Source organism: Ictalurus punctatus, chromosome 8 (genome assembly GCF_001660625.3).
Source record: "Ictalurus punctatus breed USDA103 chromosome 8, Coco_2.0, whole genome shotgun sequence".
In the NCBI taxonomy this organism is placed as follows: Eukaryota; Metazoa; Chordata; class Actinopteri; order Siluriformes; family Ictaluridae; genus Ictalurus; species Ictalurus punctatus.
The window spans coordinates 15,963,903-15,985,043 of record NC_030423.2 but is presented as its reverse complement, the minus strand read 5'-3'; the positions used below and the strand labels follow the sequence as shown (position 1 = coordinate 15,985,043).

The 21,141-nt window shown below is 39.8% G+C and overlaps 2 protein-coding genes across 3 annotated transcripts; both read right to left on the bottom strand.

Moving 5' to 3' along the window:
- Positions 1-40: 40 nt before the first annotated feature.
- On the bottom strand, positions 41-15,763 carry ganabb (glucosidase II alpha subunit b). 2 transcript variants are annotated; one of them, XM_017474801.3, is made up of 24 exons: positions 15,661-15,763; positions 13,992-14,093; positions 13,716-13,824; positions 13,449-13,576; positions 13,171-13,350; positions 12,257-12,329; positions 11,833-11,920; positions 11,451-11,547; positions 9,702-9,882; positions 8,519-8,672; positions 7,944-8,179; positions 7,286-7,412; positions 7,081-7,160; positions 4,602-4,742; positions 4,334-4,430; positions 4,133-4,234; positions 2,927-3,170; positions 2,733-2,797; positions 2,436-2,512; positions 2,196-2,270; positions 1,992-2,105; positions 1,745-1,857; positions 1,521-1,621; positions 41-1,221 (listed from the first exon to the last, which is right to left on the bottom strand). In XM_017474801.3, exons 1-24 carry the CDS (start codon positions 15,681-15,683, stop codon positions 1,115-1,117), a joined length of 2,814 nt encoding a protein of 937 aa, XP_017330290.1. In that variant the 5' UTR covers positions 15,684-15,763; the 3' UTR covers positions 41-1,114. The 2 variants fall into 2 exon arrangements, with proteins under 2 accessions (XP_017330290.1, XP_017330291.1); XM_017474802.2 differs by having other exon boundaries at positions 15,531-15,661.
- Positions 15,764-16,016: 253 nt separating this feature from the next.
- Positions 16,017-20,273, bottom strand: ints5 (integrator complex subunit 5). The gene is made up of 2 exons (XM_017474570.3): positions 19,812-20,273; positions 16,017-19,528 (listed from the first exon to the last, which is right to left on the bottom strand). Exons 1-2 carry the CDS (start codon positions 19,883-19,885, stop codon positions 16,510-16,512), a joined length of 3,093 nt encoding a protein of 1,030 aa, XP_017330059.1. The 5' UTR covers positions 19,886-20,273; the 3' UTR covers positions 16,017-16,509.
- Between the last annotated feature and the right edge of the window lie 868 nt (positions 20,274-21,141).

Sequence of the window (21,141 nt, the reverse complement as noted above, 5' to 3'; positions counted from 1 at the left end):
CTGTGAACGCATATTCCAAAAATAACACCACGCCCACATCTTTGGGAACATTATGTTTTTATTACTGACTTGCCTGATTAAATGGTTACAGCCTGTAAAAATTACCAAGACAAACATACCACATTTTTTTTTTCTTTTTAGATCTTCTGTAAGGTTTCATGACACTACATACTTGTGAAGGGAAAAAAGAGCTGTGTGGTCCTCACTAGAGCAACCAAGGAACATTTTTGATATATTCTTATCAGCAAACATGGCAGGAATGTACAAGGAAAAAGAAAAGTCAGCTGAGATTGCACATGATGTAACTAATTTGAAAGATGCTGTCAGCATCTCCTCAGTAATGGTATCCTTCACATTATCATTACATAGCCAACAGTGTTGCATTAATTGTCAACCTAGGATCAATATTTCTTTTGCTCAAAATGTCTAATCACCCTCAGAAGTATTCAGGTGCTTATTCAAGTGCTCTGTTTAAAAAAAAAGAAATCCAGAAAAGTCAATAACAAAAATATTAAAGAAACTGGAAACACTTCCACTAAGTCAGTGGTTTAATTCCCCTAAACGTATTCCAGGTTTGGAGGTCTAGCATGTACTACACACTCTTTAAACATCAAGCTACTATAAAATCAATGAAAATTGCCCAAAAAAAACCAAACAAACAAAAAAACAAAACAAAAACACATGTCCTATTTTAAATTGAATTGAAATGAATTGGAATAAGTCAAGTGCATGAAACATGCTCTCCATTCCTTTTAAATTACAGGCATATGAGAACAGGCTGACTATATCATTTACTACAGAAAAACAGTTTGAAAAAAGTTACTTAATTTTTGGACATCAGGCTTACAAAACTTAAAACCTGAAATATCTACCATTTCACTCCTATTTAGCCCCCAAACTAATCTGAAACACCCTCCTACTGAATCACAATTCACCCTTTTACCTGATTGTATGCATGTGAGAACACAGTGTATGAGTTAATGATTGTAAAAAAAAATTTTTTTTGTATTTTTCGGAGTAGTCTTTTATTTCTTGGTCAATTTCGCTTGGTCGCTTGGATTAAGTGCTTGGATCCCACACTCATTGCTCCAGGCTCTTGTTCTTCTCGAGTGCATTACTGTAGCAGGATGGTCCAGTCTGCTGCAGCGCTCATGCCTGGTTTGCGCAGGGTTAACATTGACATGGAGGCATCAAACTCAAACTCTATATCAATGTTTCGGCCTGTTGGAAAGAATGAGGAGAAAAATCAGTGAAACTTGTACTCTACTACTAGAGCTGTTAATTTAAACATTACATGCACCCATGTGTGCATATGAGTAGGGTTCTTTGATTCAATAGTTTAAAAAGAATAATTGCATAAATTTTCATTATCAGAGGAAAAAAGCAAACTCAATGAATACAAGTTTTTTATTATTATTTTATATGTGTAGAACTTTCAACATATAAAATATTCTTATTTAATACTCTAATCTAGGCATAAGATAAAGGTAAATGAACTAAGCACATCAAAAAAGACATACCATCCATTTGAAGAGTAACCTTGTTAGGCTTACTGGCTCCCAATATGAAAATCTTTTCAATCCAAGACTTAGTATTGAACTTGCAATCCAGACACAAGTTCCTGAAAAGACAAAATATTCCTGAGTGAACCCCCATCAACATCAGTTGTGAACAGCATGTCAACAGCACTATTTAGGCAAAGAAAATATCAGTAAGAACAAAACAAGAATTGTGTATGGCATACTCAGATGTCAGGGCATTGTTGGAAAACGTTAGGCTCCGGTGAACAAATTCTTTCTTTGCTTGGAAATCAAAGGTGTGGCCGTCGTCTATGTAGAGCTTCCCTTCAGCAACTCTCTGAGAAAAGAAAGGCAGGATTTATTCTGTATTTAGTTAGAAGAAAATGTCTGTAAAACTAAAATCTGATAATTTATGTTGAAGGAGAAGGACTATATAAAGACTGTACAACAATAAAAAAAAAGGTACGCTACCTGTGGACCAAGGGCCACATACAAGGTGTAGGGGTCATCCTCCATGCACGCAGATGACCTACGAACTCGGACCTTTCTAGGAATGATGGAGCCGCCACGCTGGAAGACCGGGATCTGCGCCAAGCAAAAACACAGATGGCATGGAATCAAACATTCATTAACAATAAAACTATTTATTCTTTTTGAATATGAAGATATGCATACAGAGCTCATGGTGACTGGAATGTAGAGGGATTGAGCACCACTGTGTTTCTGGAATGTGTGGACATCATACCAAACCTAAAAGGGAACAAAAATCAGGTAATATAAGTACTGTAAGAAGGAGAGGAATCTAAATTTAAAAAGTGTGACATATTTTCAGACCAGGCCTGGTCAAAGGATAACTAACACTAATCACTGGCAGTCTGTTATCTTAAAGGATTTAGCACTTAAAAATCAGCAGACCTCCCCGGATCCAGGCAGGTAGGCTGTGACTCCTCGTGCACCCTCCTCAGTGACAGGGTGGACCAGCAAATCTCGACCTGAATTAGAGAAATACATTCGTTATGCTACAATGTAGTGAACTGTTCAAAAATACCCTGCAGTGAAGAATTTGTTCTTATATATATACACACACATACACACATACACACATACATATACATATATATATATATATACATACATACATACATACATACATACATACACACACACACACACACACACACTTATGTAACTTATATGCTTTGAGTCACTCACCAATCAGAAATTCATTATCAATGGTGAAAGTAGCTGTATCTTTAGGATACTCAACCCACAGAGGCCTAACACAGAAGAGGAAGGAATAAAATAAATGGCAAACTGTAAGAACAGAGCAAAAGGCCTGTTCTTACCACCCAATGTTTATTTTCATATAAAAGGATGAGTGAGTGTGGTAAGAATTTTCCACTGACCTCATGACAGGCTGGCCGGTCCTGTATGTATGATAGAACTGCTCGTACCAGTAAGGCAGGAGGGCATAGCGCTGGCGGACAACTTCCCGGATGAGAGCAGCATTCTCGGGGCCAAACAGCCAAGGCTCACGTCTGGGGGTGTCCAGGTGGGCGTGTGCACGGAAGAAGGGCTGGTAGGCGCCAGTCTGGTACCAACGCACCAGCAGCTCAGTACTGGGGGTCTTAAAGAAGCCACCAACATCAGCTATGGAAGAAGTGAAATGAGAAAATGTAACTGGGACATTTATTATATGAACAGCTTAACTATTACAGAGTCAGAAATTCAACATATTATTTTAAACACTGTTGCCGTTTTCCTGTAGGATTGGGTTCCTGAGGTGCTGCCTTGGGTTTATTTTTGTAACGTCCGCTGGCTGGAGGTTGAGAGGTTTAGTATCCTTTAACTGTATCCATGTTTTGGAATAGGTAAACTGAGGTTTTTATGCAAATAGTAAAACACACAGTCTAATATTTATGTATACGAGTAGATGAGAAACTTGAACAAACGGCTTAGAAAAATTGTGCTTTTAATACTGTATCAATTTATGATACTATTACAGAAGCACCAACACTGCTAACTAGAAATCTTAGCAGACCGAGAGTGAAAATTTTATCACAAAAAACAAAACGTAGCGCATGTTGGTGGATAGGATGGCACCATGATAACAGCATAAAATGATAAAACATGTATTGGTTGAACTGATATTTAAGCGTCATTGTGTGCAATTCATAAGCAATTAGCTGAGTGGTTGAGCTTATTTTATATAACTGTTTCAAAACAAAAACGTAATAAAAGTAGATAAACATATAATACAAGTATGCTAACTTTTACCAAAAAAAACATCTTCACACTTTTATTACTGACATGAAAAGAAAGCTCAATACATTAAAAAGAAAAGTATGAAGTACCCCTATATGACAGAAACAGAAATAAAAGTATTAAATGGTGACACACGGCATATTTTACTCTGCACTTTTATTTTTGAACAAAGTATCAACACAGAACTTCAAAATACTCAAAAACCATGGCACTGGTTTCTTCATGTACAAAATTATGAATAAAATATATGATTGAAACTATATTTGTATTGAAAGCAGTCTGTGATAACCTAGATATTAACTTTTCTAGCTTTTTTTACAGGTATTATGAAATGGCTATAAACTGACCTCCACAGAAAGAGATGCCCACCAGTCCCAGGCTCAGACACATTGGGATAGAGATCTTCAGGTGGTCCCACTCAGCTGCATTATCTCCAGTCCACACAGCGCCTGTGCATGTACATAAATGAAAACATGCACCATGTGTCACTTCACTGTTACAAAAAACTTTTCTCCCAGTATGTCAAGGAGGGTGTTCTCAGTACTAACCATATCTCTGTGAGCCAGCAAAGAAGGCTCTAGTGAGAACAAATGGCCGCTCTGTTCCCCCAGACCTCTGGATCAGACCTTCAACTGTGGCCCTTTGCTACCCAGGACAGAAACAATGAGTTGAGGATTTGTGCCAAATATGTGATGGCAGAATCCTTGTTTAGAGAATTATGGATATTTATTCTAAAAGAACAAGACACCAAAAAAAATAAAAATAAAACAAATACCCACTACATTAGCAAATAAACTGAGATGAACTCTAGCTCACCACGTAGAGGCCGTAGAGGTTGTGGAGGTCTCTGTGTTCCCAGTTGCCATGTACTGCGTCTTTGTACATGGTGACCTCTGGGCCATTGAACACGGACGGCTCATTCATATCGTTCCAAGTGTACAAGTTCTTCATCGAACCCTAAAGTTTGAGCAAAGAAGACAACTATTAACTATAACTTTTGCCGGTTTTCTCTAGACAAGGGTGAATTTTAATTTATTATTAATGTTGGGTTGGTTTTTGTTAAGTTATGTTTGCTACATTACAGCTATACAGCTCTATAAAGCGTATCCCAAAAGACTCCATACATAGGGAAAATTAATACTTTTTTGCAAAATATCTTCCAAAATGTCATACTTAGTTTATATATATTTTTTCCAGATAGACTTTAAGAACGCCTTTGACAAAAGAACGTATTGAATTTCTCATGACTGGATCAGGAAGCTGTCGCAAAGTTGCAATGTACTTTAACAGGAAACCTGGCTAACACATCACACACTTTTGTCAAACTTAACAAATTCAAACAGACTGGAAGCGTTGCGGACCAACCGAGAAGTGGACATCCACATACATCCACTGACGAAGGCACAACCGACTGTGGTGCTGGAATACATAGTCCCCTATATATATGGAGAATTTTGGACCACCCTGTATATATAAAATCTGGACTAGACCTCTAGTGAAAATGTCAAAGACAACTATGTAAAACTTTACAAAGAAAACATAAATTAAAAAGAAAATCAAAAGTGGAATCCATCCTCTGGTTGATGCCTAATACCAGAATGGGACAATCACAAGACCTGGACACCGATTACTGTTGCTACATAGGTCACCATTCTGAAAATCGGAGGTTGCAGCCATCACAAGATGCACTACCTTATTTTTGTGAGATTAAAAGGTAGAAGTTGGCATTAACATCTAAACATAAACCTAATAGTAAGGAATAAAACAAAAGGGGGAAGCTTGTTAAATGGAAATAAACAATCCATGACATATACATACAGTATCTCATAAAAGTGAGTAAACCCCTCACATTATTGTAAATATTTGATTATATCTTTTCATGTGACTGAAGAAATGACACTTTGCTACAATGTAAAGTAGTGAGTGTACAGCTTGTGTAACAGTGTAAATTTGTGTACTCACTTTTGTTGCCAGCGGTTTAGACATTAATGGCTGTGTGTTGAGTTATTTTGAGGGGACAGCAAATTTACACTGTTATACAAGACAAATACAGAAATGTGAGGGGTGTACTCACTTTTGTGAGATACTGTATATACACACACACGCACACACATATACATACATACATACATATATATATAAAATGTGTATATATATATATATATATATATATATATATATATATATATATATATATATATATATATATATATATATATATATATATTACACACACAAAAAAATTTCACTGTATTTTTTAATCTGTTTAGTTACACTTAATCTTGTGGAACATCTGAAAAAGTAGTTCCTTCACTTACATTATAGCAGGTATAAAACACTCGTTCCCTCACCAGCTCTCCCTTTTATTAATAAAAATAATTTAAAAAATAATAAAATCCAGTGTGTCCAGTTACTAAGGTACAGCAACCCACTTGCTGTGTCGAAAAACAGCTTCATCTGTTGGAAAGTGCTGTCACCATATCCACAATCAAAATCAATGTGTGTGGAGCGTCTGCCATACAAGTCCCTGTGCAAGTTGTTACTATAGAAACAATAACGGATCAGAACGAACACATTAATATAAACCTGTGGTTTGAATTGCAGTCGGAACTACCGTCAAAGCTGCTGTTAGAGAATTAAACCCTTCTGACTGATCAGAAATAGCACTTAGGTATACATTACTTTAAACAACACATGTCAGCAAAACAGAAAAGAAATGCTGCTGCATAACAGCTTGAGCGGTTTAATTTTTTGTTAGGCAATTTATTTTGTCTACTGGAGGAATTTACTGCTCAGGTAATGTAGGAAAAGCAGCATTAAAAGGTTAGTCATGGACCTTATACACATTTGTTTAGTCAAAACAAGTAAGCAAATGTTTAGTAGGCTGGCTAACTTCAGGCAAGTTTGTTTTGTTATGGCTGCAGTTGTTTAAGGGGTATTTATTTTTATATACCCATCTTATTTAGGTAGTGTATTTAAATGAAATGCCATACTTCTGAACTGTCTTTAGTCATAGACTAATCCAAACTTTTATTTTTTCTCTTTTTAATTAATCTTTCATTCATTTAATTAGTCTTACTTTGACCGGGTGTTGGCTCAGGTATGTTTTTGGCTACGTCTGGAACAAACAGTAATATGCCTTCTAACGTGCTAAAAGCTTGTACAGATGGTGGGCTGCAGAAAACAGAAAGTAATGGGTAGAAGAAAATGACAGGGCTTGGGACTAGTATAGAGGACTATGTTTGATAAGCCTATGCCAGTTTAAATGTGATGTACTGCAAAAAAATAGTCTTACCTCATACTGATCAAATGCAAACATACTGGCCCACCAGGCTCTCATCTCTGGTCTAGTGAAGTCTGGATAACCAGAGTTTCCTGTATGTGAGAAAGAAAGGAAGAGCAACTTTGAGTTACACAATAATGTGAATCAGATCATTCACAATATTCATTAATAAAGACATATGTGTGTACATATTATTGTCTGCAGACATCACTCTGACCTGGCCAGCACCACCCCTCGTAGTCTCTGCCATCTTTGTTTTTGACGTAGAAGTTTTTGGCAGTTAGCTCGTTGTGGATCTTGTAGCCACTGTCCACTTTAATATGAGGGTCTACGATGGCCACCATCTGGCAAGGACAGTATTTCAGGGGATTCAGATTCTTCACATTTCTACAATTCTACAGTTTACCTTTTTGGAAGACATGCCTGCTCAGCCCATTTATGCCATACTTTATTCTGATGCAACTTCTGTTGTTCTGCACAGTTAGACCTCAATTTCATAAGTCTTGAATACTTGAATATCAGGTTTATATCTTGATAAATATCAGCAACATACAAATGTGGGTGTAAGTGTACCTAAGAGCCATTTAAAACTGAAGACTAAGACTGAAATTAAAAATCACTCAAACCATATGCATCATTCTTTGATATGTAAACATATATTCTCAACATAATGAATTAAGTCTTGCGCATGGTAATTAATCATGATTATTATAGTACTGCATTTAAAAAAAAAAAAAAAAAAAAAAAAAAAAAAAGGATCTCTTATTTACTTGTACTGTGTGTTTTTTTTAATCATGGCAAGAGCTTTTTGTAAAGTAAATTTTTTACTTGTTAAACTTTACTAAGTAGGCAACATGTGCTATGCTCAGACTGACCATGCGTCTCTTGTCCATGATGTTCTGCAGCATCTCTTTGGGCTGTGGGAACTTGTGAGGGTCCCAGGTGAAGTAGCGCTTGCCATCTGTGTGCTCGATGTCCAGCCAGATGTAGTCATATGGGATGTCATGTTCGTCAAAGCCTTGGTCCACTGCCTTCACATCATCCTGGTCATTGTAGTTCCAGCGACACTGATGGTAGGCCAGCGCAGACAGAGGAGGGAAGGCCTGGGTGCCTGGTGTATGTGTGTATAGAAATGAAAGAAAGGCAGGAAAACTAAAGTTAAAACGTTAAGTAACCAGTGGCTGTTGACATGCAAAGATTTAAAATATGAATGTTTGCGCACTCTAAGTACAGATTCTGAATAATCCATTTCTATGGCCCTTAAACATGGTACTATGTGGGGGGAAAAAATATCCCAAAATACATGGCATGTTTTGGTTTACATTCTGCAGTTGGGTTGAAAGAGCCCCAAGATGCATTTAATTATAGTTATTAAGATTAATGTAGTGACTTGGCATCAAGGTACAGAGCAGAGGGCCTAAAAGCTTTACAGAATGGACAGCATGTGTACCTGTAAGTGAGGCATATTGTGTGAACACATCAGATGGTTTTGGCCCAAGCATGATAAATACGTCGATGATGCCACTCTCAGAGATCCAGCGAACGTCAGTCTGAGGAGTCTCACTGGAGCCCTGAACAAAGTCCAGCATCTTCCCAAACACAGTCTGCAACAAAGAGCAGGAGAAACAGCAACAGTTTGTTAGAGAGTGAATTAGCAAAACTCAGTATTTACCTCAAGAGGAAAAATATAAACCACATAACAAATGCAAACTTTTTATTAGAGGTCGGCCAATAGTTATCAGTAAAATCCGCTAAGTGGGGCAGTACCTGCAGATAACCAATTAATCAACGGATAGTTTTTAAATTGATACAATTGAATTAAAACACTGCTGAACTTTATTACAAAAATAAACAGTACTGACTGTACGATGAAAATGTACTGTACTTTTTTTAAAATGAAATAAAGATTAATACATGTTGATTAATAATAAATATTAAATTAAGAAATAAATAAAATATATACATTCAAACTGAACCAAAAAGTAACACTACAAATAACAAATAAAAATAGAGACATCCAAAAATTGTCAGTGATTGTTTTTATTTAGCCTCTAGAGGCTGCTCTCATACTGTATAATGACAGCAGACCCTTCTGAGCCGCTTACACAATGCAACCGGGGAAAACTATCAGTGAGCAATTGGTTATCGTGCAGATTAATCGGTCAATTGATTGCTCTACAATGTATTGCACAATATTAAGACTACATCACAGGACAAGTCTGTGTCTGCCTCCTTTCATACTGTGCATAAAATGAGAAGTGAAACGAGATCACTGAGGCTGCATTCAGAAATAAACTCTCAGAATCCAATATCCTGGATCTCATAACATCATCTTCTGCATGTTTGACCTTCAATCAGACGCTGCACTCACATCCAATTGACAAATGCTCAGTGAAAAACTATAAAAGTATGTTAACTATCTCAAATTATTAACTAAAATAAATGGGAAATAAACAAATTTGAGGTGGCAATAGAATCACACCACTCACTGATCATTTTCCCCATGTCATGCTTTATTTCTTACATTATGTATTTGATATCACAAACTTTGCAATGTTCTGATGAGTCACAGTGCACAGACTAGCATTATGTTTATGCTCTATAACTCAAAAATACAAAATAACACTCCCTACTTTGCCAGCAGTGTTGGAGCTGATGTCCACCCAGGTCTCAGCAGCATTTAACCAGAAGATACCCATGGTCCTCTGAGCATTATGGGCCAGCATGACTGGCACTGATCCATATAAGGCCATGGGGTTATAGAGCTCATACTGGAACACATCCAGATTGTACAACCTGTACGGGTCTCCCCCACTGCAGCAATGAAACAAAGCAAAATCATAAGTATGCAGAGGGGGAAAAAACAGTTAATATTCACAACATTCACTGTTGAAAACTTTAATGGCAAACCATCTGACTATCAAAATAATAAATACAAAGTACAGTGCTGTAAACGTATTTTGTATTGATTTCTTCTGCTTTTGTGTATCTTTCATACCAAATTATTTCAGGAGATAAAACAAAGGCAACCAAGGGCAAACAGAGTTTTTAAATGATAATGTTATTTATTGGAGGGGAGAAAGGGAAAGGGGGGGGGGGGGGGTTTCCAATACCAACTGGGCCTGTGTAAAAATGTATTTGCCCCCGTAGTTCTCAAATCTATGAAACTGCAATCGCAATGGGGTTCAGCTGGACCTGACACAACCAGGCCTGATTACTGCAAACCCTGTTCAATCAAATCAACATTTAAATAGAACTTTTTCAACAGCATGAAGCTGGTTAAAAGGTCTTATCCAGTAACACACTGACAAAGTTGAAAGAAATTTCAGAAATGATGAGGAAGGTGATTTATTTCAATCAGTCTGGGAAGGGTTACATAGCTATTCAAAGGCTCTGGGACTCCAAAGAACCACAGTGAGAGCCATTATCTCCAAATGGAAAAACTTGGCACAGTAAGGAAGCTTTCCAAAAGTAGCCGACTTTCCAAAATTCCTCCAGGAGCACAGCAACTACTCATCCAGCAAGTCACAAAAGAGCCAAGGACAACAAAGAACCTACAGTTCTTGCATCAATAAAGGGCACTGTTCATAACTCCACTATCAGAAAGACACTGGGCAAAAATGGCATCTATGGAAGAGTAGTGAGGTGAAAACCACTGCTAAACCAGAAGAACATTAAGGCTCGTCTGAATTTTGCCAAAACACACCCTGATGATCCTCAAACCTTTTGGGAGAATGTTCTGTGGACTGATGAGTCAAAAGTGGAATGGTTTGGAAGACAGGTGTCCCGTTACATCTGGTGTAAACCAAACACAGAATTCCACAAATAGAAAATCATACTTATGGTCAAGCATGGTGCTGGAAGTGTGATGCTGTGGGGATGCTTTGCTGCTTCAGGGCCTGGGCAAATTGTAATACTTGAGGGAACATTAATTCTGCTTTCTACCATAAAATCCTAAAGGAGAGTGTCCGGTCTTCAGTCCGTAAGCTGAAACACAAGCACAGCTGGATTACGCAGCAAAACAATGATCCAAAGCATAGGAGTAAATCCAAGACCTAGATTGATCTCCAGTTATCAGAACTGCTTGCAGTGATTGTTGCTAAAGGCAGCACAACCAGATTTTAAGTTTAAGGAGGCAATTAGTCTTTCACATCGGTGATCGGTGCAGGATAACTTTTTTGCTTCAATAAAATAAAATAATAAATAAAAACTGCATTGTATGTTTACTCAGCTTGCCTTTGTTTTTATGTCGTATTTCATTTGGAGTTGTACAATTATTAATACGAGATGTACACAAACAGTAGAAATCAGGAAATACTTTTTCACAGTACTGTATAAAATGAAACTATACAGCAATCCAGCAGCTCTTTATGTGTACTCACTCTGTGGTTTTGAGTTTAAGGTTGTCCGCATGCTCTGGTATGCCATATACATGTTCTACTCCAGGCAAGGAGAAGTCTAAACTAATCGACGTTGGCCCTGAGGAAGGGAGAGGTTACTATCCAAACTGTAGTGCTTGCAAACAAAGGTGTTCTGCACAATTAAGATATCTGGCCATGTTCAGAAAAGTGAACTCTCTTCTAATTACATCTCAGACAATTCTAATTAAATCTAACCTCAGTCCATGTGCAGTACACTGCTCGGAAAAGTGAAAAGCCTGATTATTAAAGTACTGCATATAAAAAAATGGATCTCTTATTTCCTGTATTGTGTGTGGTTTTTGTTTTTTTAAAAACACGACTACATCATACTGAGCTCACACACCATTGGGTTTACTGTCCGTGTGAGACTTAAACGTCTCCTCCCACAAACCATCATCTTTTTCTTCTTTATCTTTCCCCCCGTCTTCTGCCTGTGGCACAAAGACACAAAGAAATGGCTCTGGTTAGGGTGGGCCATATGTAAAAATACATCACAATACTTTTGCTGAGGTCCTGCTATCAAAGCACCTACAAGGGCCACTACAGTTTCAAAGCTTTTCAGCAAACTAATTAAAAAATTTTAATTAAGTATTTCACTGGTGTTAAAAAAAAAAAAAAAAAAAAAAAAAAAAAAAAAAAGCTTTTCATGTCCAGTGAGTAAAACAGGGTTATAAAAACAATGAGCAATGATGATAATGATGATAAAGTGTATTGTGACAGAACACAAAACTAAACAGGTAATTTCTCTCTCTCCTCACACACAGCACCTTTTCTTCAGTGTCCTGCTCCTCAGCTCCATCAACATTCTCTTTCACTTCTGCACTCTCTGGGTCTGCCTGACTGTGATGCATGCACGCCCACACACACACATGCACGCACGCACACACATGCACACAGAGAGAAGGATAAAGTCACAAGGGTAAAGTTGAGAATGAATAATTCAGACTAAATATTATATTAACAGAATAATTCAGTTCTGTAGATAAGTTTCCAAACAGCAAGCAGTCTATGTATATGTTTCTTTACTCAGCACTGTACTACACTCCACAGTCGTTTTGTAGACGCAGTTTCCATTCTGAGGAACACTGAACAATGCTCAGTGCACAGACAGCTTTCTTTATATGCAGTCACAGGAAGCTCACAGCACGCATTCCTCTTTGCATGTATAGCCACCTAACGTTCTTTTAAAGGTCAAGAACAGAGGCAAGAAAATATAAGTGCTCCGATTATTTTAAGCTCAGCATTAATGTCTAAAACAAATTTGTCCAAATAAAAAAGTGGGGAAAAAATCATTAGGAACAATAAGGACTGTTGGATACAAGAAAATATACTTTCTTCCCTTCTATGATAGAGACATGTCTCAGAAGACTTTGAAGCTGAAGGTAGTTCTGCCAAGTATTGACCCCAAGGGTGACTTCTTATGCAACAGACAAATGTCTGCTTTATTTTTTAAATTAACTTGTATAATTATAAGACAGATGTTAAATACATCAAATCAAACTGTTTACACCATGTTCTCCTCCTCTTCCCCCCCACACTGCTAAGAGAACACAATTAACAAATGTAACCTGATCTGATCACTCAGATCTAAAGACCTTAGAGAAAAGGACCAGACACGAGTGGTTCAACCAAACCTCTGAGGAGATGCAAGAATAGAAGCGAGGCCAGATGGGAGACTCACGTGTCTTTCCGCAGCCTCAGGTGCTCAAAAGCGAGCAGACCGCGGGAGTTAAGCGACAGCAGCACTTCAGGCCCCTCCATGATATCCAGCCTGAAGGGGCGAGCACTAACTATCAGCCTCTGGCTCTCCGACCCCAGAGACAAAACCACACCGTTATCATCCTTAGACAGCACTGAGAGACTAAACCGGACAGAAGCACACATACATAAGGCATCAGGCTGCAAACAAATTAAGTATAATGCATTTCAGAGTTATCTGCAATGTTCAATGACACTCACGGCTCAGTGGGTGGCTCCCCTACCAGCACATCAGGCACCTCGAATCGAGGCTTCAGGGGTTTCAGCTCATTTATTTTTACACGAGTGATGTTCCCCTGCAGCCTATAGAGCTCCAACAGCAAGTGCACCTGCCATCAGGGACAGTTACAGAGGCACAGTTTAAAAAAAAACAAACATTTTTTAACTGCTGGGAAAACACCATACTGGTTGAATTTACATCAGAAAATCTTTGATAGAAAGGTTGATAGAATTTATTTCAATATTTACCTTGTTGTTGTCGTTGATGAGTTGTAGAGTGAGTCTGGAGTCACTGAGCTCCAGAGTGTCCAGTAAAGCTCGGTATGGAGACTGACCGGGCTTCATGGCCCTCTGACGCCTGGGGACAGACAACATGAAGCTTCAAATGATGTTTTGAAATACACAGCGTGTATGGATGTGGTGTTTCGACATAAAATACACAGACAGTCAACTTTACCCCAGTGCATAAAGTACATGGAATTTAGATTTGAAAACCAGTTAATATCACCAGCAGCCATCACTTACTTGCAGAAGGCACTCTGATCGCAGGTTTTGAAATTTCCCCGGTCCACAGCACAGGCGCTGCCTAAAAGCAACGAGATGCAGATCCCGAACAGCAGCCCCATTCTGAACAAGGAGAAAGAGAAGGAAAACATACCATCATTCATACATACAGATTCAACTAAATGAAAAACGGCTTTTCAAGCACAAATCTGTGGTCAAGGGAGACATAAATGCTGTTGCAAAAAAAATAAAGAACCACAAAAAAAAAAAAAGAGTTGTATTCGTTAATCATGTTCTGTTTGTTTAAGGACTTTCACAGCTGCTGTAACTAGGGCTGGGCGGTTTGAGTAATATCTCTATATTGTGATAAATGACCTCAGAACATAGTTTAGTAGATATTACAATATTTTTCATAACATTTTAAAAATATGAATAATTGTAGACTAACTGGAAGCAATGGTATGGATTTGATGTTCAATTTGTTATTGAAGCTTTACATAATTAGTCAAGATTCTTTTCAGGATTAATTTATTTTTGTGGACATTTTTGTAGACTCTGTTTTCCAACAGGTTTTTAAACGTAACACTACTGTTTTGGTAGAAGTTTCTAAGCAAACCTATATAACGTGATATGTATGGAGTATCGTAGAAATCACCCCAGGTGTGACTGATATTTTTATTATCCTCAATTAAGCAAATGATATATTTCTTATTTTCCAGTCCTTGGAGGGGAATTCAGATAAGATTTCATCCTTCAGTTAGGTAAAATAAGGAAGTAGGTATGGAGTATTTGTTTTCTATAAACTCAGTACTGTATTTGTACAATGCTATTGGATCCCCCCCCCCTTAAAAAAAAAAACTCAAATAATTGAAATAATGCTAAATGTATGTCTACTTAATAGGTAACATGCTACATATGAAACGCTATCCTTCATTTCAACTCTTCTCAATCAAAATGCATACTTCACAAGTTTTCAAGTTTAAGCACCATTCTGTAATCCCAAGGAATGAGAAGGAACTTTTTAAACATATGCCAAATATTATATACATACAGACCTATGTGGAAAAGAAGACACTAAAATACATCTCAGTAGTACTTTCGGTTGAAACCGGTTGAAACAGTGATTAGTCAGAGATGACTGCAAACGCACAAAAACAAAAGGAGCCAAAGACATAAACGTCCAAATGGTACTTCAACTGTTGGAAGCAGGTGCGTCTGCTGTTAAAAGGACAGGGATACTGAACTGAAGAAAACTGCTTTAACTAGATCCTCACATTCATTTTAGATCAATTCAGTCGGCCATCTTCCGATGCTAGCTAGTAACAGAAATCATTACAGATAATGCTATGCAAGAAAGACGCCAGTGGCACAGGACGGGTGAACAACTTGTTTAAAAACAAATGTATACAAATATGCCTAATATAAAACAGCTTCGGCAATAACCATAAAGACAGACCAAGGCACAAGTATTATTTAGCACGGTCGCTAGCTAGCTAATTCAAACGCTATCAAATCCAAATCCAAAGCCACGCATTCATCCGGCTTCCTCATGTATAATACCTGCATGAATTTTCAGCGTTTTCACATCACGAATGAATGAACACGACGTGGTGTCGGTGCGTATGCAGAAAACACAAACGGACAGCACAAATGAAAGCAAATAATACAGGATGATAAATATTTAATCTACCTTTCACTGAAGGCAGCCGCCATCTTGGTTTGACTGGATTAATCCCGCCCACTGGCGCTCAACTCGTTCGATCAAAGCGCGAATGACTTGTCTCCATGGAAACTGCCTTGAACGTTAGTTCTCAGTACGTGGCCACGCATAATTGGCGGGATTTTTATATTAAAAATGAAACGCTTTAGAGTCATTTTAATAAGGTTGTGGACTCCTTATGTAAAAATCTGGCATGCAAATCATGATTTACGCAAAGAAATTCAAATGTACTGTAAACAAATTTCTGTCACGTTGACCTTATTTTATTAACTCTAGCCTATATTAACATATATCAAAATGCTCAAAGAACGTAGCAACTCAAAACAGATTTTCAAAATCTTTTTATTTCCCCCTTTACAAAGAACAGGTTATTTTGAAAAGAACAAGATTCAAAAAAGCATTTGAAAGCATTCATACCTGTGTTATATACATATTATTCGGTTTCCAAACAGGAGCTCTAACCTGAAACTATCACTACCAAAGCCATATAAACAATTACTAATGTAAAAATAATAATAATCATCACAAGATAGAAAAAAGACTTGTACTTTTAATGGTCCATTAAAAAAAAAATTATAAAGAATGCATTTCTCCTCCCATTTCAGTTAACTCACACTTTTGTTTAATCTGAAAGGATCCTCGATCCAAAAAAAAAAAAAAGTGAACTAATCATATCAGCTGTACAGTCCACTTAGATTGTTGTTGACTATAAAGTATTTTAGGAATTCATAGATAAACACTGCTTAATACTACTAGGAAGTTTTATGGCAAATAGAATATCAGTGCTCATGAACATCAATTATCCTTAAAACACATTTGCTATATCTGAAACCTCCAACATAAGTGTCCAAGCCGGTCAATGTTCTTGTGTAGTACACTGTGGATTGGTGCGACGTAACGCGCCACATCACCGTCTCGAGAGAAATCTCTGAAAAACATTCCTTTCTCAGCAATAAAAGTAAATTTCTGTGGCATAGGGCTGTTCCCACGCATGTACTCCCACACACCCAGCAGCAAAAGTCTAACCTCAAATGGGGTTAGATGAGGAAAGACCTCATGGATGTTACTTAGCACCGGTGGCAAAAGCTGACCTTCTCCCATACAGGACACTAGGAGGCAAGATGCTTGAAGATGCCAAGGGGAATCTGCTACTGAAGGCTCTCTTGAAGCCTCCCAGTGGGCCAATAGTGTGGCAAGAAGTCCCCTTAAAACAGCAGAGCAATAGCAGAGAGCTGGACGTCCAGCTGCGACCACTCGAAGAAGGTGGAACAACACAGGATTGGCCTCAAAACATCGGCGGACATGAATGTCTCGTTCAACGGTAGTCTTGGCATGTTCCTCAGGTGGCCAGGACAATTCTCCATTTGCTACTTCTGGGCAAACTTTCTCCACCAGAGTTACTGCAATAACCTTGGCAGCTTCTGCATTGATTGGGGAGGGTTCATCCAAAACTGATTCACCAGCTGGATGGTAGCGGGTATTTCCGGATCCTGACCCATTACTGCTGCTTCCTCCTCCACCCGAGCTGCAGCACTGCACTGTGACGGCAAGCAAAGTCTGCATGTTCTGGTTAACTTTATCAGGGTCTGTTTGTGAAGAAATGTGAGGAGGTTTCAGACCCTTTCCAATCACGCCAGCGTGGAATACAGACCACACACTACCGGAGAAGTTGACAGTTGTACCAAATTTACAGTTGATGTCCAGCAGTGAAGCACCCAAGTCTGGAACTTGAGTGGGTGTGAGAGCACCATCTTCACCAGGGGTTTCTTTCTGGCCTCCAAACAGATCTCGGTTGCCTTTATGTAACGCTCCTTCCACAAGCTGCTGCAGGACGATTTTGAGTGTCAGGGAGGAGTAACCTGCCAGGTGGGAGAGCAAGCGCATAGAGTAACCAACTGCCTCTCCACCACCCTGACCGCCAACCTTCAGACCCTCCCCTCTCTGTCGCAGTGCTATGAAGAAATGTGCCACCGCTGCCCGTGATATAATTAACAGCTGAGCTGGTGTGTAAGCTTTTGGTAACTGGCTGCAGGACAGAAGGCGAACAGCGGCTCTAGATACCATGGTGTCACCGTGAAGAAGCAGTGGACAGAAATCATGGAGATGACTGGAAATAGCAGCTCCAACTTGAGCCGCCATTGAGGAGTGTGTTGAACTTCCACATGGAGCGCTGCCTGCTTTGCAATCTTCTTCCTGGCTTTGTACTGCTGTAGCCAGGTTGTTCAAGAGCTGTGCTAACTCTCTACTGTTCAAGTTTTGGGTGTGGATCTGAGCAACACAGCGTGCCACAGCTGCTGGAAGTAGTCCTTGGATGGAGGATGAAAGAGGGGAGTGGAGTTGTGAGGCTAATGCCAGCTCCTCAGGGTTCCTGGCTTGTGTGAGCAGCTGGCACAAGGCTTCAGTAGCCACACTAGGTCCACCATAAACAGACAGCAGACATAGAAGCTGATGCAGCCAGAGATGCCTTTTTCTTTCAAGTCTGAGAGTCTCAGCACATAGCTCGCCAACATGGGCCTGTAGCTCCTCAAGAAATGGGATCACGCGTGGCACAGCACAGGCGGAGGCCGAGTGTGGATATGGTTCTTCACCATCAGGTCTGTTGTACACAAGTTTGTGGAGATGCAGAAGGAGCATCTGAAGTAGACGGTCACAAGCTTCGCGTACGCCATCATGCGGCGAGGGCGTGGGGCCTGAAATGATAACAGAGGCTGGTGTAGCGGTGTCGGCGAGAAAGCGCAGCACCCGTGCCCCACCTGCAGGGCTTTGACTGATCAGATGCACTGTTAAGCCTAACATGTTCTCTAGCTCTTCTCTGGGCAAACCCTGGAACTGAGCATGCAGCTGGAGTAGGACAGGTGGACGGAGGAACTCCACCAGTTCGACTGACACGGCACCAAGTAGAGTTGGCGAAAGAGCAGCCAACTGAAGCAAGAAAGGCACAGTGGCCCTGCGGAGATGAGGTGAGTTCTCCCACCATGCAGCCACTGAAGACGGAGGTGCGTTTTGGGGTGAGGGGCACAAGCTATCCTGGAACATCCTGAGGAGCTCTCTCTTAATGCTGTCAGAATGCCTAGAGGTTAAATGCCCAAGGATGCCCACCACAGAGCCTATTTTTGGCACCCTGCTGCTTTTGTCCATTGCTTGCAGCTGACTGGATTTTTCACCTGAAGGGTATCCATGTGCATAAAAATCCTTGAGTCCACAGGCAAGCACCCTGCTGATGATGGTGCCAGGGAAAGCAGAGCCAATGTGGGCAACCACCCAGTCAAAATGAGGCGAGTGCTGTACAGAAGTGTCCAACAAAGCATCCACACAGGCATCAGGACACCAGGCCAACATTGCTGCCAGACACTGGGAGTAACACTCCATGAGGGAGCGAGTGGCTGCACATGACATCCATAGCTGCAGGAGCTCATTCAGACTAGACGAGTGAGGAGCTGCTCTTCTCCCTGCATGCTTACTGCTGAGCTGCCCAAGCAAATCCACTGCCCAAGACGACACCAGTGGAGCCCAGGCTTTCGGGTTAAGCTGAATAAACTCTAGCAGGACGGCATGGATCTCTTTGACCACATCCTCCAGGTTGGACATACTGGTGTTCATTCCTGTAGTGGTACTGTTACTGCCATTGTCACTCTCAGCCTCCAGGTCTTGAAAAAAGGACGCCACGTATTCGTCATAAACACCCCGCAGGTGCTCTAGGACTGCCCCTCGGCAAGCTGGGACAGTGCGGAGGAGACGGACAGCACAGCGGGCATGATCACGAACACTGAGTTTACGCCCTTGTGTCTGGTCGACACCACTGATGAATGCTTTAATTTCCAAAGCAAGTTCCTGGGGACTGTAGAGAGGACAAGTTATGATATACTGAAGACATTTTTGAATGTTATTTACTTGAAACTGTATGCAAATAGTACGTTATATCACAAACACGTATTAAAAAGGAAACTGTAGTAAAATGGACCAATAACGTTTTATGAAGCCAAAGCTGTGAGTAACATGAATATTATTACCATAGTTTTATTTATCGTCTAGTGCAAGTGCTTGTTTCGTTTGCTATTTGAACTTTTCACCCAGAAAACATGCTAATGCAGAAAATATGTGCGAAGTGTAGTGGTTCCCACCTGTAGTTATTCTGAGTATGGCACTGAGAAGTCTGCATCGATGACAAGGTATTCCCATCAAACATGGCAGACATCGTTCACGCGCTCAACCCGAACACAACATGTACAATTACCAGTTTATTAAATGACTGGATCAAATGGATTAATTGCGTAAATATAACACCAGTTTCTCCTTAACAATCGCTTTAATAAATGATAGAGAGTATACATAAAGCAGCGGAAGTTCATGCCCGCTTTCTCGCTGGTGTTAGACCACGTTCCGCTTTCAGCACACCGCTGCCCTCTGCTGGCGCGGAGACTGACTCACTGATTTAAACTCCGTCCCAAAGCCAAAACTACTATTTATTGGAGCCTAATAAACAGGTCGAAATTAAACAGTACTCTACCTAGGATAACTACACAAAGCCATGGCTGTGGTTTTGGAAGGAGCCCATGTGATAAACGCGAGGTAACCCAACGCAGGTAGGTAAGTGTTTTCTTTAATAGGTTTTAGGCAGTTCGCCTCACACCTCCAGGGTTGGGGGTTCGATTCCTGCCGCTGCCCTGTGTGTGTGGAGTTTGCATGTTCTCCCTGTTCTTTGGGGGTACTCTGGTTTCCTCCCCCAGTCCAAAGACATGTATTGTAGGCTGACTGGCATGTCCAACAGTGTCCGTAGTGTATGAATGGGTGTGTGAATGTGTGTGTGATTGTGCCCTGTGATGGATTGACACCCCGTCCAGGGTGTACTCCGCCTTGTGCCCCATGCCCCCTGGGACAGGCTCCAGGTTCATCATGACCCTGAAGGATAAGTGGTACAGAAAATGGATGTATGGATGTTTTAGGCAACCAAGCATCCCTTACAAAAATGAGCCATGGTTTTACTGGGGTTATACAGTCATGATTAATATAGCCTAAGGTTTTTGTTTGTTTATTTGTTTGTTTTTAAATAAAAACCAATGCATTTTGGCCCCACTGACAAATTTCACACTGCAAATGTTTGTACAAAGGTATACTGGGTGATTTTAAGTGTAAAATTGATAACAGACTAGAAAGATTACTAACTATATATATACCATCTTATATCTTACCGCTTAAAAACCATGAAGATGGCTTAGAACTACAGTTAGCACTCAAGTCTCCATCAGTGAATAGTGGATAAGTTAAAAAAAATGGACTTCATGTGAAAACTATAATGAATTTCCTGGTTCCACAACTGCACTTTTTGATCATATAGTACACAGTTATAGAAGGGAATTATTTATAATCACACTATCCGGTGTCACGCAGATGAGGATGGGTTCCCTTTTGTGTCTGGTTCCTCTAAAGGTTTCTTCCTCATATCATCTCAGT